At 36.5% G+C, this 26,112-nt stretch overlaps 1 protein-coding gene across 1 annotated transcript in view; it reads right to left on the bottom strand.

Moving 5' to 3' along the window:
- The window catches only part of fasn (fatty acid synthase), a 70,028-nt gene extending 44,421 nt beyond the window's left edge, over nucleotides 1-25,607 (bottom strand). Inside the window, exons 1-8 of the mRNA XM_039740493.1 lie at nucleotides 25,254-25,607; nucleotides 7,605-7,748; nucleotides 6,136-6,288; nucleotides 5,414-5,587; nucleotides 4,155-4,355; nucleotides 3,511-3,633; nucleotides 619-734; nucleotides 15-149 (exon numbers count right to left, since the gene is read on the bottom strand). Coding sequence (XP_039596427.1) covers nucleotides 15-149; nucleotides 619-734; nucleotides 3,511-3,633; nucleotides 4,155-4,355; nucleotides 5,414-5,587; nucleotides 6,136-6,288; nucleotides 7,605-7,731 — 1,029 coding nt within the window. The 5' untranslated portion in view covers nucleotides 7,732-7,748; nucleotides 25,254-25,607. The remainder of the gene's footprint in view (nucleotides 1-14; nucleotides 150-618; nucleotides 735-3,510; nucleotides 3,634-4,154; nucleotides 4,356-5,413; nucleotides 5,588-6,135; nucleotides 6,289-7,604; nucleotides 7,749-25,253) is intronic.
- Nucleotides 25,608-26,112: the final 505 nt, after the last annotated feature.

The raw sequence follows: 26,112 nt of genomic DNA on the forward strand, positions 1-26,112 counted from the left end.
GATGAGGCCCTTACCTTGCAAAGTGCTGCGAGACCAGAGGCAGGCTCTGGATGACCCATGTTGGATTTAGTGGAGCCAATCAACAGAGGTTTTCGTTCTGTCTGGCAGAAGACATTAACAATCCCATTTACTTCTTGAGGATCACCAACCTACAAAGGAAAGGTATTATAAAAAAATATGTTTTTGAGCACATAAAGACAATACCAAAAATGCCTAAAACAACAAAGCTTAAGGTTGTACTCCAAGATGGAATAATGTTGTATATTTGTTTAATGAAAATTTAAAGAAATTAAACAGGAATTACATTTTCATTGAATCAGTCCTGTTGGATACTATGTACTGTAGTTAGATTTTTTTAAATAAATCTTTCCTTCATACCATATGATGGCTTTCCTGTAATATCCATAATTAAGCATGTCAGCAAGTTAAAGAGGTGACAAACTGTAATTACTTGTCTTTGAATACACAAAAAGCAGAAATTAATGAAACACACAGCATTGGCATTGATGTCCCATAAGCAAGCTTTCATAAACATATGAGCTTTTAATTTGATTTCAACTTTCTATTCTATGTAGATTTGTTAGCCAAATAATTTACTGTATTCAAATACATCCCCACCTTGGTTCCAGTGCCATGAGCTTCAATGTATTCCACCTCCTGAGGAGCGATGTTTGCTTCTTGGTACAGTGACTGAACTAAACGCTGCTGCATTTCTCCTGAAGGAAATGTGACACCTGCAAAGTGCAATTCTGATAAGAATCTGAGGTTTGGATGTCCCATAAGTGAAGCTTTACCCTGCAAATTATTTTTAACTGGCAAAATTGTTTCTTATTTATTTCCAGCAGTTCAAAATGAAATCACATTTTCTTTTGTTTACAATGTCAAGTGAAATCGAAGATGTGTAAATATCAATGCCTATGTTACCTACAAGTGATGAGCCCTGCATTGTTTTGAAGACCACTGATAGAAGATACTGTTTTGCTTTGTATCATTTAAGTACAGATAAAAACAGTTAAAGAAAACATGATAGACTGGTGCTGGCATAAAGCAGGATACACTGAATATTTAAAACAGAGATGTTATATTGTGTGCATGTCAAAATAAGCGGCCTTTTCCCGGAAATTACTGATCCCTAAATAATTATATTGTTTGAAATAATTCATATTATACCACATTTGCATATAAAAGAAAAGCGCTGCATGGAAAAAGAGACATGCAGTTCATCACCGCAACTTGCATGATTACTTGGAAAAATATAACATATTGTTTTTGAATTACAGTGCACAAATTGATAAGTGCAGCATAATTTAACTAGCTACATGTATTTAACTGTTAACCAGTTACAATCAAATATTTTGTTCTAAAATACATTGAAATACACATATATTAAAAAATGCACCATGGTATAAGACACTGATTGGCCAATATGCCCTGTGACTATCAGTAAATGATTTTATCCATAACAGCCATAGTTATATTAAACGTAATAAAAAACCCAGACCAATATTTCCAGGAGGTTCCATAATGTGTTATGCCTTTCATTTTGCTGATGTAAGACACCCTGGCATCCCCAAAAATAACTTTCAAGCTTAAAAAAATTCTTTCACTCTGTTGATAAATATCCTGAGAGCAAACAGTGCCAAGTGTTACATGAGTGAGTAGGGTAAAGGTCTAGATTTTTTCAAGAGAACACAGGAGCGTTCATCTGCTGGACTTTCAGGACAAAGAACTCAAAATATTTTACTATGGACAAGTGCCTACGCCTTTATTTGCAATTGAAGTCAACTTATTGATTCCAAAATGTGAAAAGGAGAACCAATTAGTGTTGCTTCGCAGAAACAATAATGCAAAACTTTGGTAATTGAATTAGTTAGAATTTCTTGCCCAAAGTTTTAAGGCGTTCCTCTGTTTCACTCTAATTGTCCCATGTTACGAATTTCAGCACCCTCAGCAGAACCTATTAACAACTACTTCCAACACCACATTTATTTTTAAACCTTTTTAAGCTGTTGAGTTATCCTTTTCAAAAACCACTGTGCAGTTTTCAGGTATGGCTGTGCTGTATAAGTGCCAGCAATATATGACAAATACAAATAACAATCCAACATTTAACTGAGAAACAAAAGGAGAATATACTAGACAACCGTCAATGGTGAGCAAAGCGCTAAGCAACATGGAAAAATGCTAAATCTAAGATCTACACTTTTCAGGTTAAACCCACATAATTTACATATGCACTGGTATTGATAATTTTATAATGATGTTACTTGAAAAAAATAATGGCACTGGAATATGAAACAAGCATACAGACTGCTCTCCTGCAAGTTGTACACCCACTATTTTACTCTTGAGAATCACTGTCACCTTGTACCCCCTTTTTATCCACTTTAAGATATAGGAGGATGTCTAGTAAGGAAGGAATTACCAGGAGTACAGAGGCAACAGGGTGGTGCAAGACATGAATAAAACCCAGGGGACTGATAGGGAGACTAATCTAACCACTGGCAAAAAGATAGGCCCTCTTCAAGCTAGTGTGGATAGGCAAAGGCTGTCACTTCAGATATACACTCCCCAACAGCTTCAGGGAAAGGGACAGTGACACACTAGCAGTATGTCTGTCATGCTGTCTGCTGGGACTATTGGACCTTTTTATTTGTTTCTTTTGGTACTTTGTGTTGTCTTGTACTTTATTTCTCTTCAAGGTTTTGTCAAATAAAAACTATTTTTATATATCTTTAACTGCAAAATTATTATAGGCTGAGTAAACATATATGGAGCATTTTTACACATACAGTGTGAACTGCTGCATTTAATGCTCTTATTAGACACAAGTCACTACATTAAAAAGGTGCAACCTGATACAGAATCCTTTTATTCCACCAGTTAATTACATTCTTACTTAAAAGAACCCTTGCAATGCCCGTTCTTGAAGTTTCCTGCATATAATACACTGGATAAATAATCTTTTGCTGAAGCCCAGAAGCCCTAACCACATTTACTCTAGTTATTGCACATCTCTGTTCACTGTCCTGGAATGTATTAATATACAATTCACAACAATAAAAAATATGCATTTACTACAGGTAAATGGGGATTCTCCTTTGGACTTCTATTAGTTTATAGATTACAATTTCTTGCAAACAACTATAGCAGTAGAGTGTTGTACTGTGTTAGCCATAGATTGATACAGGAGAGTACGGTGAAATGACACCTTTTATTGGCTAACTAAATAGATTACAAATGCAAACTTTCGAGGCAGCTAAGGCAAAAGCTTGCATTTGTAATCTATTTAGTTAGCCAATAAAAGGTGTCATTTCACCCTACTCTCTCTTGCAAACAAGTAGTAAGGATGCTAGAAAGGGAATATGTTAATTATCTATCATTCACATATTCCGTAAGTGTATTGAAGTAAGGGGAATTCTATAAAATTTGGATCCTTTTCTCTTTCCATATTACTGCTAACTTGGATGCTCAGAACTCACAAAAATTGACTTCAAATGAAAGGTTTACCTTGCTCTTTATAACCATCTGTGTTGTTGCCAGCATTTAATACTGTAGCATATATTCTTCGTGCCATTGATTTCTTGGTAATCAAAACAGCAACAGCAGCTTCTGATCGACAATAACCATCACCTAAAATGCAGATCTCAGTCAACATATAATATAAACTTTCAACCAGAGGGCATGAAGTTTACTTATGCTGTTTACTTTGCCATAAACAACAAAAGTTTCAGCACTATGTAATGGGAGCAGGTAAGTAAAGGAAAAACATAATACCATATATATATATAAAATTGTATAAGACTTTGGAGAAGTAGTGGCTTTGTGGAAAAGCTATGTTGCAGTATTCCTACTCAGTTTGCATTCGTCAATAAAAATAATGGAAAAATTTTTAAAAGGCATACTATGAAGAAATGCCAAGATGAAGGAAAATCTGTTAACTACTTTTCTAAAGTAAATCAGATTTGAAAAGTTAACTTATAATGAAATACAGACACAAGTGTTACAATATGACCCTGAAAATGAAGAAAAGGTAAATATAAATGTAAAGGTCAAGGGACTGATAAAGTTAAGCTTAGGTGTATAAGACTGTCTTAAGTTTTTTGACAAAATTTACTAAAAACTCAAGTAACTCCGAATTTTCAGAACCATACCAGAGGCATCAAAGGACTTGCATGAGCCACCAGGACTAAGCATTCCTAATTTCATGAACTGCACAGATGTGTTTGGTTTCAGAAGCAGGTTGACCCCTCCAACCAAAGCAGAATCACACTGTCCACTGCGTATGGCATGGAATGCATTTTCCAAGGCAAGTAGGCTGGATGAACAGGCTGTGTCTATGGCAGTGCTTGGACCTTTTTTAAAAAAAGAGAAACATTTTAAATGTTTGCTGAAATTTTCCAATCACCTGAACTGTATTAAACTAGTGGATTCTTCAATCAAATAGCCTGCGTTCTTCACTGCAATGCTACAATCTTGCAATCCTAACCCTTATTTTTTTATGTGTAATAAGATCACAGATAAGAAATTATTCCTTAAAGCATGAGACTACAGATTCAATTCTCAACATTGTTACACAATAAAATCCACTCCCTTGCCAATATTCAAATAATATAAACAATTACACAAAATAATGTGTTTTAAGTTATTAAACAGGTATTTAGACATTGATTATGTAAAATCATGTTTTTTAATATAATGTTAATGATTTTAATTGTGCTGTACTACTGATGTAAAGAGAGGCAGTGACACAATTTGCTATGTGCAAAATCCAATTTAGCAAAGTGCAATAGGTCAGCGATTTCATACATGCTCAACTTCAATCTAAATAGGATAATTACTTTCAGCAGTAATACTTCCAAAATATTTCTTACTTTAAACAATATTATGAGCTCCCATTTTGTAAAAAGATCTGTGATCAAATTATAGAAGGTTCAGGCAGACAAAATTAAAACAATGGATTAAAACAAAATCTTGCTTTTTATATCATTATTCTGATTGATATGAAGGTAACAAGATAATAGTATAATTATAACATTGCACACTCATTTATAATTTGTAGTCTATGTCAAAAAATGTGACTACTGCAAACTGTAAATTAATGTAATATTTCATATAAAAAGTCCAAATTCCATTATCATGGATTTATGTTGTTTAAAAAAATGAAAAAATTGATCCACTAGTACTAACATGGGATGAAACTACATTAAATTTACAAACTACAAAACAAGATTGAAAATGTTATTTTTTGAATTCTGAAAAACTCTACCTTGCACTTAGGTTCTCAGAGCTTAAATATCTACACATATATTCTCACTTTTAGTGTATCAGACATTTAACCAAAACAGCATCATAGATTTTAAAGCAACATTTTAATAATGCATAATAAAAGAACAAATTAAAAAATGACTACCTTTGAAGTCAAAAAAGTAAGACAGCCTGTTGGCAAACATGGCACGCTGACACCCTGTCATGCTGTATCCCAGCAGCTCTTCAGGGTCACGACTGAATGCTTCTGCTGCTTCTGAGCCGCTGACACCAATGTATACTCCTGTATTGGAGCCCCGCATTGTGACTGGATTAATGCCTTCAAACACAGATAACAATTATGCTGAAAACGATTTGCAGGCTTATTTTCACACTAATTTCTGCTCAGGTACTAGAACAGTGGGTTTATTTAGGAGCAAAGGAAATAAAACAACAAAATTACAATCATAGTTTGTTTTTGGTTTAGTCATTTTTTTAATAATCTTATATACCATTGTGCATGAAAGAGTAATTACAAGTGCTGCTATAACAGGGTTCAAATCTGATCCCAATCAGTGTCTGTAAAGAGCTTTTACATTTTACTCAGTGTTTTTGTGGATCTTCTCCGTATACTGTAGCTTCCCCCCTCATCACAAAAATGTGCACTACTTCACCAAAGAAAATGGACCCTTTATGAATATGAGTATGTACTTCAGCAGAAGTGAGGCCTGCCATGCACTGCTTTGCACCTCTTGCTGCTAGGATAGTCTTCTGGCTCATGATCCAGTATTAGAATATGTAGGTTCATAACAATAAATGAATCAATGAATAAGTAAGTGTAACAAAACTGAAAAGTGAAGCAAAATCTATCTCCGGTGGGGTGCTCACCTCCATCCAAAATCGCCTCATATGAGATTTCCAGAAGTAAGCGAAGCTGTGGATCCATAGTGTGCGCCTGTTTGGGATGGACTCCAAAAAAGGGGGCATCAAATTTACTAATTTCCTTCAATTTCCCATTTCTGCGGGGTAGGCCATACAGTCCTAAAAGAAGAAATGAAGTCATTAAGCATGCGCCTTCAATTAGTTATATGACATTAACCCTCCAAACAAACATACAAGATATTATTAAATAAGGCAACTAACTGGTTACTCTAAATTGCTAATAAAACAACTCATATATATATGATGGGCACCAAATATTCAAAATTACAATAAATGTTTGTGAATTTCCCCTTGGGATTAATAAAGTATCTATCTATCTATCTATCTAATTAAAAATATCAGCATGGTTTTGGATAGAAAGTTCAGGTTTTATTATATATAAGATGTGTAACGAAAAAGCATGTTTATCAATGCCAACCCAACTTTTATCTGATCACTGACTTTGTCTCAATCTTCTTGTGTGTAGTTGTGTTACTACCATTGTTTTAAGAACGCCTTCTGAAGTTCAATTATTTGCCTCTCTTAGGCACCACACACTCTGGTAAGGCACTGAGATGCTAAACATTGGCATAAGACAAAAGATACATGTTTAGCCAAAAAGGAGATTCAGCAATCATCTGAGGTTATGCAGATGGAATAAAATAAATTAATAAAGCCATGATATTCCTTTTTAATTGTCTAATTCTAGAGGTTTCTACATTATGTAGAAATCAATCAGGAGTCAATATCTTCAGTTATTCAATTATTAATTAAAGCGTGAGTATGAGAATCAAGAGTCATATTATAATACAAAATTATTTTATATAGTGCCTTGTATAATGCTTACTCTAACAAACTACAATAAGAAGCAACAAAAACTCACAATTAACCCTTCTTTTCTATAAAAGATAGCATCACAGGACACTACAAAGAAATCACCACCTTAATGACACAAATAAAATGGTGACCTTATACTTCATAATAATTAGATGACTTTTAATTAATTCCACATTTTTTCACAATTTCATGACTCATTCCTATATAGCACTGCACTTTTTCATGCAATTATTTATTTCATAATTGTTTTTTTATCTGTTAAGTTTGGCACCAAATGGTGTTCCAAAACGGGCAAAAGCAAGTGTAAAATTCAAAATGTACAATAAATCAGATTCTAATTCAGATTGCTAAAAATCTGATCAATAACTTTAAATTGCTAATTAGAATAGTACTACAGTAGCTAATCACATGACCATGACAAGAGCTGTCACCTCCAAATTAAAATCCATTTTTGCAGACACCATGCTTGTAGACTTGTTTAGTGACTTTAAGAAGCACTGAATTTATTTAACTTTTTCAATATCAGAAGAGTTACTTTAATGACTACTGACCGTTAAATATTGACCTCTGAAAATGTGAATGATGAAATCCTACTTTACCTGGCTTCCATCTTCTGTCGTCTTCTGTTACCATGTCAACTCCATTGATAAGGTTTTCCCAGAATTCCTGGAGGTTATGAGACTCTGGCAGTCGTCCTGATATTCCAGCTATGACAATATCTTCCATTTTTTTGTTTGTTTGTCCTATAGGCAGAAGAAATTGAATTGGTTTAAACAGCTAAATAAAACTCTAAATTACATACTGTCAAAATCATCCATTGATAACAAAATTTAAATGAGACAGAAGTTTATGTTAACTTTTTGTTGATGTTCAAATGAATTTGTGTTATCTTGACAGGGCAAATTAAAAATCTAAATCTGCTGTCATAAAGAGAGACCGGATGGAAGTTGCTATCCACACATAATAATTTAATGCAGATAGGATGTGCCTTTGAGAGAAACACTCAAGAGAGGAATAATAGAAAATGCAAATGAAAATATAAGTATTCTATATCTCCTAAAAGGCATTATATTTAAACATATAATATCCCCTTTATATAAGTAGCTACTGGCTAGCCTAATTTGAAAAAAAAAACACTCCTCATCAAATTCTACAAGCACGTCTCTAAGTTCAGCAAATTCTTCCTGAGAAATTTCTCAAACTCAAGCAATTCTGCAATCACTGATATCCAATATCAAAGACAAGGAAAGGTGGAAAAATATTACTGAATGTAAAATAAGCTCTAATGCACTATAGTCCATATTTGGAAAACTCAAAAAACTAACTAATATTGAGTCATACTCATCAGCACTAACACCATATTTTTAATATATGTATAAGGTCAGTGTTTTTGCCGGGTTTCATTCCTGATTTTAAATTTGTAATCTGCGTAGTTCTCATTGTAAAACATTGTAGTTTAATTGCAACACATTTACTCATTACCACACTAGTTAAAAGGCCCTTGGCAACAATTCAGCCATACCAGCATTTGCCAAACTATGAGCACATTGTAGTTGTGCAATTGCAGCTCCAACTCTCAGTAATCCTCCTACAGCTCTAAGCTGTGACCTAAAACATCTTTATATATGTGCAGGACATTTTTGTTGTGTTGCAACATCTGGACCAGCAGTTCTTAACCTAATAAACTGTCGGAGCTGCACATATTACTGAGGAGATTAGGTACCCATGACAAAGTTTAAAGTTTGCCCTTTGTTTAAAAAAGGACATACCCTGTACAAAATTATTTATTTTCAAACTGAACAAACTATTCAGAAAAAAAATTCCAAGTCAAAAAATGAATTACTCAATCCATTGAACTATTAAGGAGCAATACAGGTGTTCAGGCAAAGAAAAACAGCTGCTTCTAAACAACTGAATTCTAACGTAACAGTGATTGTGAAGTCAGTATAAAAAGTTTCTTCACTTCAAGAGAGAAACATAACTTCCTAAATGAGGCTGTTCTCTGAAATCTAACCCTGTGTTTAGATAGCATATTAATTATAGGAAATAGTAGGAAAATACAAGAATATATGATGTACAGAGAAGTCTGTTATAGCCAATTTAGGCTATTTAGCTAATGCCCTTAGGCAAGGAGATTTACAAGGTCAAGATACTTTCATGTTTTGAAGTGTACACTACCCTACATAAGCCTTCATCTGTGCCTGGAATGAGACAATTATCTGCACAGGATGCAAATCATAGCCCTACAAAGATTTGGAACAATTTAATTTAGATATACCAATCAACTAGACCATGTTTTAGTAAAAAGGAAGGCGCTGGAGTGTTCAGAAGAGGTCCATACAGTCCATTTCCTTTAACCACTGACTCTACCCATTAAAGAGTTAAAGGGACTCAAAGTCCTTCCAGACAGCAAACAAGTCTGAATAGCGTACCTCCACAGCAGGGGTGTCAAGCACAGAACCCAGAGGGCCATAGTGACTGCATGCTTTTGTTTAAGCCACATTCTTAATTAGTAATCAGTCACTGCTGCCAATTTAACCCACTTATTTTTGCCTTAATTATAACTGATGTTCTTAATGGTGCTTTTTTTTTTCTCAACCAGCAGCCAAACAATAAAGAGATGCAAAGTAAGCTAAATGATGGCCAGCTAACTCAAGGGTCTCAGACAGTCATTTTCACTCCAACGTATCCCCTATTTAGCTGTTAATGAAACTCTTCATTTAATTTTATGGTTTGCGAGCATTGTCATTCTGCCACGCCAGCCACTGCCAAAGCTGATTTTCTAAGTTCCCCATGCAAATGCTTTGTGGTGTCAGACCACAGCAGAACCTTTTTCAAATATTTTCTTCAGGCAGATATTTTAAAGACACACAATGTAAATGGAATCAAAGTTAGCCTAGCCATCTCTTGGCCAACTTTGCATCTAAGTATTGTTTGGCTGCTCTATAAAGGAATAAACATTTAAAATGCAAAGCATTTAAAATCAAGGCAACACAGCATATTCCATTAGCATTAACAATTCATTAATAATGGAAGAAGCGGTTGGAATCAAAACCTGCAGCCGGCTGTGTCCTTCCAGGAGCTCAGTTTGACACCCTTGAACTACAGTGACCAAGATAGGAAATGAGCAATGACAATTCCATTTCATGGCATACTACACATTATTTCCTCTTTGTATTTTATAAACCAGGCTTTCAAGTTGCCTAAATTTGTGTTAAATAGCAAAAAAAAGTTGGCTGAACAAGCTATTTTTAAGAACGGTTCAATGTAGTAATAGTTTAAAAGTTTGATTCAGCAGCATGGTAGTGTTTCAGATTTGAAAAACAGGCTTTGCTTACTAGAGGTCATATACAAAACTCTTTGTACTATATGCAATTTAAATGTGGAAAAACCTGCAAGTTGGCTGATAGGTACAGTGGTCTGTGCTGCTACAACATGCAATACCAGAGTCATATATTCTAAGCCGTGTCTAGATACCATTTCTCTCCATGTGGATGATGGTCTTTCTTCAAGTGCTTTGTTTTTTCACTCAAATCCACAGAAACACACGGCAGTTTACCTTACAACTCTAAATTACCTCAGTATGACTGAGTGTGAGTTATGTATGTATGTGTCCTGTGAGGAACTGGTACTACGTCCAGGGCTGGTTCCTGCTTTATACCTTATCCTTGTCCCATAAACCTTAAACCTTATACACTGCATTCCTTTAATGAGGATAACAACATCTTTCACATCTTCTACAACTCTGTGATGGCCAGTGCAATTTCCCATGCTGTGGTGTGCTTGAGTTTGGTAACACCACTTGAGGTGAGGCCCATCGAATCAACAAACTAATTAAAAGGGCAGGCTCAATTAAGGGATGCATTCTGGACCCCCAGGAGATAATAACAAAGGAAAGAATGAAAAAAAGAAAAAGTGCCATCATGAACAATGCTGCACATTTTCTTTATGATAGCACAACACCGAGGACTTTTAGCCAACAAATTATTCATTCCAGGAAACACTTCGGCAGCTCCATTATACCAACAGCAATGCACCTTTATAGAGTGTCTTGAAGAGAATTTGAAATACAAATGAAAAACCATTTCATGGATGGTACAACTGTTAACTAGCCATTGGTACAGATTAATCTTTCTTTAATTAATAACTGGTCTCCTGAAAAACCGGTTTTTCTCACTTTAAAACTGTTGGTGAAAAAAAGAGAAATAAAGACCTCTATTGGCAATGAGTTTCTAGCATGGCATACTATTATAAATTTCCACAGCACTGACCATGCTGATATTAATTTGCCTAATCAAATGAGATGCACTTCATCAAGCACATAATATACATCATTTTGGCATATTTTGTGGTTAAAATATATTAAAGCATATCACTAAGATAAAAAGCAAAGGTAACCACTACGTTTCACAAACATGCTTCATTGCTGTTAGTCACACGTGCACATTACATATTCACTGAAATTACCTTAAATGACAACAGCCTTTTAACCCCATCAACGAGAACATGTCAACAATACTCAACAAACCCTACCCAAGAGGAAACTAGACCCAAGAGCCGGATAGTAATACGTGTTACAGGCCATAAGGTGTTATTTTACTTCATTTCACTTTCTACCTGCTTTTCTTAGTGAAGGTTGTCATGGCCATGTACCAAGCGGACAAGTTTTTGTAGTTGTTCCTGCAGAATTCTCAAAAGCTCTCAGGTCAGTTAGGAACTGCTGGATGTGTCCCGCATCTGTCACAGCTCCACTGAAGGTGCTCTGGTGGCCTCCAAGCTCTACTCGCAAACTATGCCAACAGGCTCCTCTCCATTCAGAGAATCAGCATTATTATTCCTCCTATATTCCCGTCATCTACAGTGAGCCTACCAGTAAGCACAGAACATCCATTTCAGTCTTTTATTACCCAACACTCTATGGGGGAGGATGGTAATGTAGAGTGACCAGTAAATCAAAATCTTCTGTTAAAACGATGAGGCAAAATGTAGAGACAAATAAGGAATACAATACATATCACTCGTGTTCTGTTATAGTCAACCAAATAACTAATGCAAAACAATATACGAGTCAGAATGGAAAAAGTAGAGGAACATGTAAGTGGAAATGATCACCTCATGAATGGTCTGAGACACAAAACAACATAGGACATATCATCTTGCACTAGCTGAGTTAAGTGTTTTGTTTTAATCTATTCTTGTTCAATCTCAAAACCACATTAATGGTATGACCTGCTAAAGCCTTATGAAGAGCACACACTGAAAACTACTACAAGTTTTGACAAAATACATACATGAGAATAACAGTTGATGAACACAGAGTAAACACAAACACACACACTAATGTATTCATAGCAATGCACGAAATGCACAAGACACATATCATGACCATCAGCTCAAATTAAAGAACACCCATTTTCAAAACCTGCAGCATCAATAAATTGAGGCAATGACAAGTAATCCAGGATTTGGTAACAATTAAGCTTTGTCCTACACAAAATCAAACAGCTTCCCACGATCCTACATGCAATAGCAGAGGAGTGAAAATTACTAATTGATGGGACAAATGTTTCAAATTAAAGGTGTAAGGAAACATTGTGTAGCTAGTCACACTTTACAGCTATCACAAGTTTCCACACTTAAAAAGAAGAGAAGGACCTCCATAAAGAATCTGTTTATTTAGACAATGATTTTTGTGCTTTACAGGTAGAATACAAATCTTTTTGTGGCAGAAGCTCATGTCCACCACAAACATTACTTGTAACGTGTTCCACAACTCCAAGTTTCGGTCAAAAAATAGCAATACCCAAAGACACCCTCATACCCTGGTCATATGAAGTCCTCGATGCTAGAATGAAGGCATTTGTAAAAGCACAATGCTAAAATAAATGATGGCTTGATTGTTGGTGCAAATCACTCAAGAGCTACAAAAATGGCAGCTACACTACGTTTAGACTAGAATGTTTTTACTAAAGTTGTCAGCACATGTGTCACATCATTGTTGGACCTGTCATATTTTCAAGTAAAATGAAGCTGACAATATTCTGTGCATGGAAATGAGCTTCCAAGAGTCATTATGCTGAAGCACCAGGTGGCATTCATCTGTCAAAGCATTTATATTTAAATAAGATCTCCATATATAAAAACAGGAATCAATATATAATATGAACAATATTTATATTTATGGCCCATTAAACAAAGTAAGCAATCTATATTTTCCTTCAGACCTGATCATTGTAAAAACATATACTTTTTATTTAACTAAAATTCTGTCATCTCCAATAGTATAGGGGGGTAGACCAACACTTCCCAGCGGGAAGCTACAACGTAGTGGCAGATGCAGATCCTAATATGTTGTACTGTTTTCTAGAGCTTCACAAACTACATGCATAAAATACAAATAAATACAGAGAAACTGATGAAAACAAAGAAAGCTCCCTATTCATTTTCACAATATTCTAAAGCTTACTTAACCTAAATAAGGGTCACAGGGGCCAGGGCCTATCCCTGCAGCATGGGGCAAAAGACATGAAGCAGATAAGGAAATTGTCCATCACAGGGCCTACTACTACACACACCCACATTCACACTGGTCCAATATGTATTAACCAATACACCTAACCAGACCATACTTTGGAACATGGGTGGAAAACCATATAGACACAAGGAAAATATGTGAACTCCAAACATACAAGGAACTGGACACAGGATTCAAGCCAAGAACACATGATCCATGGGGCATCAGCAATACCCATCAGCCACCATGCCATCTGCATTTGACGTTTTTATCACTTTCTGCCATCCACATTAGTTCTTGAAACATTTCCCCATAAATAGCTTACTTTACAAAAACACATACAATGAATTTCCAAGCTTTAACATACAGAAGGGGGAGTTCATCTTTCTCCCTAAAAACGCCTAGTGAAATTTGCTAAGTAATCAAACTGTATGCATCGAAAGAAAGATTATTATAATGAACTGTTCACTATAATGAATAAATACAAGAGGGCAATGGGAACGTACTGCACATATAAGAACAGAGCAGCTTTGAATAATGGATGTTATTACACTTTGCTAGTCCATTAATAAATGTTATAATGAGGAAGGAACAAAAGGGAATGTGAAGCATGTGGTGTCTACTGTTAGGGATAAACAATTTAGTCAGAATGGCTACAGCTTTTTTGCTGGTACTAAACACTTAATCTGTGGCAATCTAAAGCCTGTAAATGAGCTCCTGGCCTAATCAGTGTTACTGTATACCTACCGTATTTCTTCAGAATACCTGTCTGAGGGTGTTTTCTGCTTTTCAGTTAATTAATACTGGTCTAAGTTGTATGTTTATATTTTAAAATCACAAGACAGTATTCAGTCTCTGGCATTTGAAAACAGCTGTTTACTTGTGCCTAAAAACATATAATGGACTGCCAAACTAAATCATTTTCACCTGCCACTTATCATAAAAACTGGTATCTTATTACTCCCTATAGAGTTCCAAACACAGGTCAATTATAAAATGAAGATTAATTGTATATGGGTATGTGTATGTAACAAAATAAAGCGGAATATAATAAACACATGGAAATATTTAATAGAAAACATTCTTTCAATGTGGAAGAGATTTCATAGACAGTTAAAAGGAGCATGTTAATTAACACATTAATGTGGTGGCTAAAGTTACATCTGTGTTGTTTGGGGATAACTTGATGATGTTTCTCTCTTGTCCTAATCAAGACTGTGATCTCTGGCATTTACTGTAGCGGTTATCGGGTGAGTGTGAAGTGGATGGGATTAGAGTTAACGGCCATCTCTCAGAAAACAGTGGCTTGTTCCCTACAGATAAATGAACACCAGCTGCTTCAAAGTGGAAAAAGTTCATGGATCCTGGAATCTCAATCAGGCTGGAGGTGATTGTCAAACTGGCCAACAAATTGGTGCACAGCAGTTTTGTGGACATTTTTCAAGGACCTGGTTGTTAAAATGGAAGCTAGGTCCTGGGACCAATCTTTTAATTTACCAGTTGATCTACAGTACATCCTCTCTTCACAAACAATCACAAGTTCTGGGTATTGACCAATGAAACGAGACTACAGATATAAGCAGCCAAAATGAGCTTGCTACACAGGGATTTAGGGCTCATTCTCTGTATAAGCCTTAAATAATCTCACTCCATCTTATATTTCAGAATGTCTCTCACCTTACACTCCAAATTGTAACCTTAGATCTTCAAATGAGTGTCTACTTAGAATTCCAAGAGCTAAACTTAAAAGAAGTGGTGAGGCAGGTGGCCTTCTGCTGTTGTGCACTTAAAATCTGGTATAGCTTGCCAATAAGAATTTGCCAGGCTAATACTTTGGAGCTCTTTAAAACACTGCTGAAAACACATTACTTTAACATGGCTTTCTCATAGCTTCATCTTCCTGATGCTCTGTATATTCAATTAATTATCATTACTATTCATGGTGGCTCCAAAATCTGTACTAACCCCTACTTTCTCTTCTGCTCTTTTTCCGGTTTTCTGTGGTGGGGATCTGCACCGCCACCACCTGATCAAAGCACTGTGATGTCCCTACATTGATGGATTAAAGGATAGAAGTCCACTGTCATCATCAAATTCTTCCATGAGAACCCTGAATACAATGAGGACTAACTGCGGCCATTCATCTTAGGTAGAATGCCTAGAGGGGGTTGGGTGGTCTCATGGCCTCGGAACCCCTGCAGATTTTTTTTTTTGTTTTTGCTGTCCTCCCTGGCCATCAGACTTTCCTTTTATTCTATGTTTATTAGTGTTCCCTAATTTTAATTCTTATTTATTATCTTTTTCTCGTTCTTCATCATGTACAGCACTTTGAGCTACATTGTTTGTAAGAAAATGTGCTATATAAATAAATGTTGATGTTGTTGTTGTTATCAGTGTAATTTGGCAATATGGGAAGACCTTAGAGTTAAGCAGTTGCTTTCATATTAAGAAGAGCTGTTCGAGATATGCTTTGGGCCTGTAGTTGTCCCATGTGCACTAAACACATCAGATAAGGTCCACTGGAATAAGACCAAAGATACACTAGATCAATTACATGCAGTATGTACAGTTTGTTTTGCAAATGACTGAAAATTCCCCAAGAGGAGTTGAAAAATGTTGCTGAGAATAAGGTGGTCTGGGGTGGCTTGGTTGGCAGGTTGCTACTGCCAGTAAAAGAATATGGAATGAGATTAGATGATGATAATCAGACACAGATTAAAAACCAGATTGAAATATTGCCTGATGCCACAGAGACCCTTCACATTGAGACTTGATCATCCATGGTCCAAAACTTTACTATTTAAACTTTAAATTAAATGGATCTGAATAAGTCATTAGGCAGAGGGAATGAGAAAGTTATGATTCATTGAAGTTCCTCTAGAATTTGAAAATCTGTTAAACATTTGGAGGAAGGGCAAGCTTTAATTCCATGTAACAAAAGTATAAAGGCTGACAAATTTAATGAAAGAATACCTGTGTATAACATGGTCTTTATAATCATTACCTACAAAAATATTCTTATATCTCCTGAAGTCACAATATCAAGGTCATGGTTGTGAGGACAAAAAAAAACAATACACTTCACTTAGAGGCAAAAACATATGATCATTTACTTAGTTACAAGGCCAGCTACAATAATAAATCTGGCATCTAGACTCAAGTCTGTTCATAGAAAATGCTAAGGCAACATTTAAGTCACATAAGTGTGGTGGATTGTTTGGCAGGACTCCAAGTTAGTGATTGCTAAGCTCACACGTTTTTCAAGGTGTGGTTGTATTGTGCATGTCCTTACCTGTCAAAAATGTATTGAACAAGTCAGAGAAAAGAAATTAACTTTTTAAAATATCAGACACTGGCTTTATAAATATATTTATGTGAATTTCCCCTTGGGATGAATAAAGTATCTATCTATCTATCTATCTATAAAGGGAACATATCTTCAGATACTCAGGCTGCCTTTCCTTGGATATTTACGCATTAGTAAATATCTGTTTAAATAAAGCCTCTTATCTTAACAGTCCTGGAAAAAAACACAATCTAATAGTGGTAGCCTACAGCATAAATTAGATGTTAATTAAAACTTAATAAATTAAGTTTTAAGAATTATTTATTAAAAATAATTATACAATTTTAAAGACTGTTTGTTTCACAGTTAAATAAGATTATTCTATTAATTCATTTACAAATGCTGAATGCTAAGCTTCCTGACAATCATATCTCATACATCTAATATATACACATACAACAAAAGTACTTATACCATATCCCCAGTTTTCCACCTTGTCAGGAGCCTTCTCAACAGCAAACTACTTGGAAAAAGAAGTAGATTATGGGACTGTGAATGTTGTCAATAATTGCTCGAATGAGGAAAAGCACTAGGAGAATAACAGATTTTTAAAATATATATGTTGTAAGATGCACACATTCTTTTCTTTGCACAATGAATAAAGGGTGCTTGCTTAAAAAAAAGGTTTTAGGATCATCAGAAAGAGACAAAAGAAAGCCTCATGCCTAAGAAGAATGTGTGGCTGCAATTTAGGTCAGCCTCATTTCTAATGCGGCAAGCTGACAAACAAGCTGTTTCAACCCTGTGCAATCCAAATAAATGGCTAATGCAGCTCTCATAATAGATCTCTGAACAGTCTGCTAACTCTGAAAGAGTCTACATTAAATGATCTATGAAATTTTGAAAGTAAACAGATTGGCCAAAAATGGAAAAGAAGTTAAAAACATTAATATACTTTCTTTAGCATTTATAAAAATGGGCTGGAATGGTAAAGTAGGAAGAGGCAGCATAAAAATTTACTAACTTCTTCCAGAACTACATGACGATGAGTGCCATTTCAGCTTACCTCACTATTTGCTGTGGATATAAGAAGTTCTCAGCTTTCTTGGAGTTTATATACATATCAATGTGTTACAAATTAGAATTATATATATATATAAAAAAAAAATTTACAAGAAATTCTAAAGAAAACATGAAAAAGCTTGATTCTGTAAGTTATACCTTCTTTTGCTATGACACACCCCAAAATAGGCTCTTGTGCAAGAGGTTGTCTTTAAAAGTAACATAATTAGCTTCACTGCAGAGAGGGTGTTTCCAGTGACTTCAGGTGAAATACACCTGTGGCGGGTAAGTCTCATAGTAGGTCAGAACATCACCCTCAAAAATGCATTTAGGGTAATATTCACTGAAAAACAGCAGTAAGCATGGAAAAGGGTAGGAAAAAACAGGTTGAAGAGAAATTCCAATGCAAAGAAAATCCCTTAAACCTTTCTGAAGTCCACTAAAGGGAAATGGAGAAAATGTGGTGCATATGAGAAATGTATGTACCAAAAAGCCATCCTCAAAACCTCATTAACCATATACACCAAGAGGGCCAATATAACTCAAAAGAAATTACAGTCTTCCAAAGGGGACAGTCTATTCAGATATCAACATTTTTACAAATCTACACAAGTATGTTAGATCAACAAAAGGAAACTTCTTTAAAAAATGTAAAGTTTACATTAGATCTCAACAGCAGTTTTCTCTTTTCATATTTAAAATAAGTGAAAGGATGAGTAGAGAACTTGTAGAATTTTATGTTTAACTAGCAAAATACCCGCGCTTCGCAGCGGTGAAGTACTGCCTTAAAATTTTTATTAAGAACTTGTAGAATTTTATGTTTAATTTCACATTATAAATTTTAAGCAAAATAATACCAAAAAAAAATGACATTTGCTGAGTATGCATATAAAAACACATGAAAAGGTAAAGATGAACAGGAATTGATGCTTTTTAAAACCACTGTCCATCACCAAACATGAAGTCTCTTTGTGTCTAATGACCACGGAAGATCTGTTTTAGATGTGATTTTTACGCATATTCACACCTATTACATACATTTTGGAAATCGCACTAATTTAATTTTCGTTATCTTGATCAATAATCTTACAAGTACAGACATTAATTATGTTAACCACGAATGAAAAAAATGCTGGATTATTCAGGCAGAGTAGGGGAACTGATAAAGGCGAAGACTACAAAAATGATTTCAACATTTCTTAAAGCTACTAAAAGAATTGTTTCAAGAAAAAACTGACAAATGCATCAACACAATAGTATTAAAGGCCATAACTGTCCCCATATACAGGCTTTGTAAGTCACAGAACATGCAAAAGGAGTGTAAGTTCAAGAACTTTTTTTAACACAAACTGCAAGTATTGTTTATGCCAAGGCAGGATAAAAATTGCAACTCTGTAAATCAAACTGATGCAGTTAGTTGATAAACATGTTATGGTTGAATGGCTATCACTTACAGAGCACTAAATTTATTTTCTTTCTAGCACATAAACCTATAACCCTGTCAACTCACACATACATCTTTCCCCCTCTTACTAACAGGACTACAAGAAGCAAGGACCAACCTATCTTTGTAATAATGTACCCAGGATATTGTGTCAGTCCACTGCAGAGTATACAAACACTCAAGCTTGGATTTCCCAACAGTTGTTACTCAACAACAGAATGGCATATCGTTGATGTGTGGAATAAAAACTGAACTCCCTATCAAAGAAACCATTAAAGCACCCCTCCCCTGCCATTGAACCAAACAGTGAACCCTTAATTTTGTATTGTACAAAATATTAAAGTTTTATGGGGGAAGGACAGCACTACAAATGCAATGATGAGGGTAATAAGAGCAACCACATTCTAATTGACTTGATAAGCTTCTTCCCTTTTGTACCAAAAGCCTGAAAGAATCATTCTGGCGTGTCAGAGAGGTTCAGCCAGAATTAACATTTATATCATGTTAGAATGCACATGATTTCATTGTAATATTTTAAACCAGTTCTGATTGTATTTATTTTGCCAACTCGTTCTTGTGTTAGACTGGCCTCTTGTTACATAAAGATGTCCTTTCCTATTTATTCATGATTTTCTGTCTATCCATACTTCCTGGATTTACTTCAAGAAATATTACACATCTACTTCAAATATAGCCACTGGAACCCTGACTCTGAGAGAAGGCAGTGATCACGTTACATCTAAGCTGGCACATGACACTAGCTTTCTGTCAGGTCTGAAAAACTGCTACTAACTTACAAAGGTGTCAACACCAACACAACAAAATCTCTGTCTACATTGCTAGCCCCATAGAAACACATATATATAACTAACCACATTATCCTGGTACAGGTTTCCTTGCTATTCGAAAGGCTTGCTTCAGGTTCATGTTCAGCTACATTTGTGTCTTCTAATCGCTGGAAGCAATTTCCCAGGTACATATACGGAATAATCCTAGACCAGGGGTCCTCAATCACGGTCCTGGAGAGCCGCAGTGGCTGCAGGTTTTTGCTCCAACCCAGTTGCTTAATAAAAAGCACTTCTTGCTAAAGTAACCCTTCTGCTTCACTTTAGTGATTTTGAGCCCTTATTGCTTCATTTTGTCTTAAACAGCCATTTTAATTGCTCCTTATTATCAATAACATGCAAATGACAAGCGAGAGCAGCATTTCTCCATTTAGCTTCTTTACATTTACACCTGTGTGTATTTATCTGCACTATTGGGTTTAATTAAATACTTGGAAGAAAAATGAAGAGAAAAAAGTGAAGGACTGAGAATTACTCGTCCATTTTAGCCTTCAAATCATTTGCATGATAGAAAGGGAAAGAAAATCTAGGATATGAGAATGACCTGACATAGCAGAGTTAATTTAATTTCATAGCTTGTTAGTGCTTTATTGGCAAGAATTGCTTTCTAATTAAGCAACCAGGTCAGAACAAAAACCTGCAGCCACTGCGGCTCTCCAGGACTGGGATTGAGGACCCCTGTCCTAGACCAACTGCAACACTTAACTCAATACTGAAGGCCTCCAATTTCAAACCCTTTCTCTGTCTCTTACGGTACATTATTTTTTATTCTTTGTGTCACTTTTTTCACGCTCATTTGTCTGTCAGTGCTGCCTCCTTGTTTCTTCTTGTACTGCATTATGAATTGTATTCGACGTAGTTTGTCAGTTTAACCATGTTTTCATCCATTTTTGAATCCAGTTACCTAGTTCAGGGTGACTGAGTGCCGATGTCAACTTAAAACTGCACAATCTTGTGTGTTTATACCCTTTGTCTTCTTCATCTCTGTTGCATATTAGCTGTACTTTGGCCCAGTTTTATATTCTGGCAATTGTCCTGTTCTCTCCTTATTTCTTAACCTTTAATCTACTAAATGAGAGGTACAATATAATCCCTTCCATTTGTATGCTGATATAAGCAGCTCGAAGCCTAATGATGATAAATGACTTAGTAATTTAATAAACTATCACATACTTTACATATTAAATGCCAAGCAACTTTTTAAAACTTAATGGTGATAAGACTTGGATACTCAATATACAGCAAGAGAGCAGGGAGACAGCAACTTAGGTTTACTACCACTACATACTGTATCTCAATCAAGGAATGTAGGAGTAATCATTGATTTTAGGTTTACACACCATTCAAATAATGTTACAGTACTGAATTTTATCATTTCAGAAATATAACAAAAGGCAAGACTTATTATCAGAAAGTCTTATTCATGGTTTTGTCACCAGCTCCAATGTATTCTGGCCTACCTAAAATATAATGTTGTGTAACCATTAATTATGTTGGAGTTTAAAAGTTAATTGTTATGTAATATAATTTACAATGTCTATCTATTATGCTGTTCACCTATGAATCAATCAACCAGTTTGTAAATCACACACCTGGGGAATGTCTGTATCGAGTCTGCATGCTCTTATCAGGTCTGCAAGAGTTTTTCTCAAAGTGCTTAGGTTGTACTTTCACATCCCCAAAAGATGCCCCTTTGATTAATTGGTGGTCCTAAACTAGCTCCATATATTGGACATGTGACGGACTGGTACCTTGTCCAGGGTTGGATCCTGCTTTGCGCCCAGTGCTACCAAATTAGACTCCTAATTCCTATGACTCTGAATTTGACTTAGTGGCCTTGTGCAATGTTTTAAAGAAATTGCACATTGATTCATTGTACTTGAAAATAGATTTTAAGATTCTTTCATTAGTTTACAAATCTCTAACATCATTAGCTCCTGAATATACTAGCCTAAACGCATCTTCGTTCTCAATGTGCATTGCTTTTAGTGATTCTCACAGTCAATTTTAAATGCAGACACTGTGGAAATGTCTTGCCTCAGCATTTCAGTGGCTCCCCAACTCTAAGCAGCTTTATATCAAATTTAAATTGTACTTTTATTGTTTGACTGAATCTGGATTTTATTTTTTCTTATGCAGAATTTATATAATGTCTATGCCTGTTTATATTTGTATGCTGTTGGATTTTCTTATTTCATTTCTGGTCTATCTATTATAGTATCACTTTTATTGACTGTAAAGAAGGTGCTGCAGTATATAAATGATTTGCCCGTTTTTATTTTCACTTTGTCGGGACATAAATAAACTCTTCCCAGAAATAAAGTATAGTTACTTCCCATTGATTAGTATTACCGTTTACTATAATTTATCTTTTGTTGCTTTCAATGCTTTATAAAAGTGTGTGGCGAGATAGGACTCTGTAAAAGGTGCCATGTAAAACTGAATGCACCTTCCATCCTAGGATTCCATCCTGTTTTATGACCTTGTGTTGATTTTCCCACTGTATGCTTTTTAAAGAGCCTTACAATGATAAACTCTGTAAAAGTGCTAAATAAAACACATACCAACTTATAAAATGCATTTCATCCTCTAACTCCAATGATGCTGTAATCTACCTTGCCTTGCTTTTTGGTCAGTGATATTGCTTCACAACCTCGGAAGACTGTGTGTACATTTTAGCTCAGTCACTCTCTTTGTAGGGTTTACATGTTCTCTCTGTGACTGAGTCAGTTTTTGTTCAAATCCTCTGATTTTTCTCCCATATTTCAGGCTAACTGGCAACTGTTACACTGGCACTGTCCAAAGTGCCAACCTGAGGACTAAGTTCATGCCTTTCTGCAGTGCTGCCAAGAAATGCCTCGATTCCTCTCTAACCTAAAATTGAATTAGATGGATTTAGTAAAAGAATATATGGATGATCTAGACAGCATTTTCATTCTTGCATCCGAGTTATGTAAATAATGCTACTTTTTAAAGCTACCCTCTTATTTCAAGAAGAGTAGCACACTGGCTAGAGATTTGGACTTTAAACATTTAGATGAATATTTCATTCCCTGCCTTTGAATTACTATGTGCCATGAGCAAGCCACTTATGACCCCAAAAACATTTAAACCTACTTTGTCTCAGAAAAAAAAGTATAATCTTTTAAGCTAACATAAAATTCTAAAACCCACCTAACTCTAAGTTAAGGGCGATGCAGCCCAGTTTGCCAGTATCAGTTTATGGCAAGAACTAACCCAACAGGCATATATCACCTGCACTTCATTGAGTCTAAGCATGTCTGAGCTCGGCCAATACTTGAATGAGAGACCACCTAGAAAAAGCTTTGAGTTGCTGCTGAAAGGAGTGAGGGGGTGCTTACCCTGTGGTCTGTGTGTGGATCCTAATGCCCCAGTGCAGTGACAGGGACTCTGTGCTGTAAAAATGGGCAAGGTCCTTCAGAGGAGATGTAAAACCAAGGTCCTGACTCTCTGTAGTCATAAAAGATCCTTGGGCATCTTCCAAAAACAGTAAGGTGTTTCCCAATGTCCTGACTAAATTGACCATTGCAGCCAGGTCATTCTGGCCCCTTAATCATACCCTGTCTCTAACTGGCTAACTATTTCTCTTAACCTTTTGCCACCTAGTAGCTAATGTGTGGTGAGTGCACTTGGCACAAGAATGACCGCTGTCCATCTTGGTGATGGATGTTGCACATTGGTGGCGGGGAAAGTGGCTCCCTTTTGGCTATGTAATACGCTTTAGTAGGCTGGAAAAGCACTCTATAAATGTAATTATTAATTTTATTTATTTAACCCTGGCATGGATGCCAGTCCACTTACTGTAAGGCACACAATCATATCCAACCAATTAATTAGAAAATGTACTTAACACACACACACACAACTGGAAGTCACTTAAATGTGTAAAAGATAATAAAAATCAACTGAAAGTACACCTTTCATTCTGTTTGACTAAACTTTTCCATTGGTACTCCGCAAAAACGTAATGAACCTGTCTAGGCTGTATAAGGATGGACTGCCACTGCACCTTCTCTTTGAGCACCGTCTTTTTTTGTAACGTATTCGTTTTGGTAAAGCATTATCTAATCAAGGACTACATGAATGGGGCTATTTGAAATAGACCCTGACTTACACTGTCCACTTATTTTTGTGATACCCTTGATGGATGCTCGCCAGCCCCCGGCTCCTCCAGTCCGGGTGAACGGCTACCTGATGCTGATGTTATCAGATTAGAGGCGTCCATTTTGTTCTGCTCCTTTTCTAATTGTCATTCCTCACAACTGCACTGCAGAAATGTCTCCTTTGGCCAAAAAACAAGGTTGGAATACAAAAGAAAACTGCGGCTTTCCCCAAGTCCCCGTTTTGCCAAGTTCAAGTTGGCCGGCCGCCTGTCAGCCACTTTGAGCGCGTGGTTCACATTTCGTTTCCGTCGCAATGCGCCCGTTGCTTGAAGTGGGAACTGCCATTTTATCGCTGAGCTTTGCAGGCAGTACCTTTCTGGCACCTCAGAAAGTGTAGGATTCATGACAAAGGAGTCGGCGAATAGCAGGTTATGCGCCCCATTTGGCACGGGTGGCGTTAAGTGTTAGGAGCCCAACTGGTGCAGCCGGCTAAGGGGTGACGCGCCCCACTTAGCGCGGGATGGTTGAAGGGGTGACGCGCCCCACTTAGCGCGGGAGGGCTGAGGGGGTTACGCGCCCCATTACGCGCGGGAAGATTGAGGGGTTACGCGCCCCATTTCACGCGGGAGGATTGAGGGGTTACTCGGCGTAGGCCCGCGACAAAAGTCTCCTGAACTTCCTTATGCCGGGTAAGAAAAAAAATCCAACGAGCTGCGGATTTCTAAAACAAGCCTTTATCTTTTTTTTTCGCTTCTGTATCTTAAATGTTTCACTTTCTAAGCATCGTTTTTCATTCCTTGCCACAGGTACGCTAGTTACCTTTGCCGTTAGATTGTGGCCATTCATTCTCTATTCACCTGGGCGTCACAATCGTCTTTTCGGACAAACTCGACAAACGCGTACCGTTCACGTTATGGGCGACCATGCTGCGACAGTTTGAGAGGAAATACAAGGCTTTTTTTTCTTGACTTACCTGTAAATGAAGAACTGTTGTCCAGGTAAATGGTCCGCCGTGAAGCTGCTGCACCTCTAGAAGCTGAGAGCAATGGGCACTGCACTCCGGTGAGTGTCTTTTTTTTTATCTATTTATCTGACCTTCTATTTATCAATGCGTGCTGCGCCAGCGCCCTTAACAGCCCGTCAGATGCACCCCTTGGTTTCTCGCCTTTTTGATTCTCTTTCTACTTCATTTAAATGTCTGACATCCTCTCTGGCCACGCCACATGGGCTGACAGCTTGGCTCTGCGGCGCAGTCCAATGAAAAAAGAGGCAGGACTCCCAGACACTGCCAGGGATGGGGTGATTTTCATCAACTCTTTGCGTATCAGAAAAAAGGCTTGAAAATGGATTCAGAGGTTACTGTCGTTCACAAGCAGCAGAAGCATCATCACCGCCACCACTCCTCCTCCTCGTCCTTCTCCTCCTCCTCCTCCTCCTCACTCGCTACAACAAACGATGCGGAACGCGGAAGAGCTTCTCCTGTCCACTCTCCGCACGGTTGCGCAGACATGCCGCTTTCATCTTCCACCTGCACCCAGGTTTTCTAACACATTCGATCGTTCATCTATAGGATCGTCTTCGTTTCTGCAGGGGTTTGTGGCGACATTACATAAGGGCGACGGCAGCAATCCGATACTTGGCTTTAGCAAAGTAGATGACACTTTCATTATGTGATAAATAAAATAAGACACACACTTCTCAGGAAATTTAAACAATAGAAAAATTGATATAATTTTAAACAAATACCCGAAAGGAATACAATTTTTGATGTCTATCATATTCGGGCTAGGACACTGACATATCCCCCCAAACTGCGTGTTACTTAATTTCTA

The sequence above is a fragment of the Polypterus senegalus genome, chromosome 17 (genome assembly GCF_016835505.1).
Source record: "Polypterus senegalus isolate Bchr_013 chromosome 17, ASM1683550v1, whole genome shotgun sequence".
Lineage (NCBI taxonomy): Eukaryota > Metazoa > Chordata > Cladistia > Polypteriformes > Polypteridae > Polypterus > Polypterus senegalus.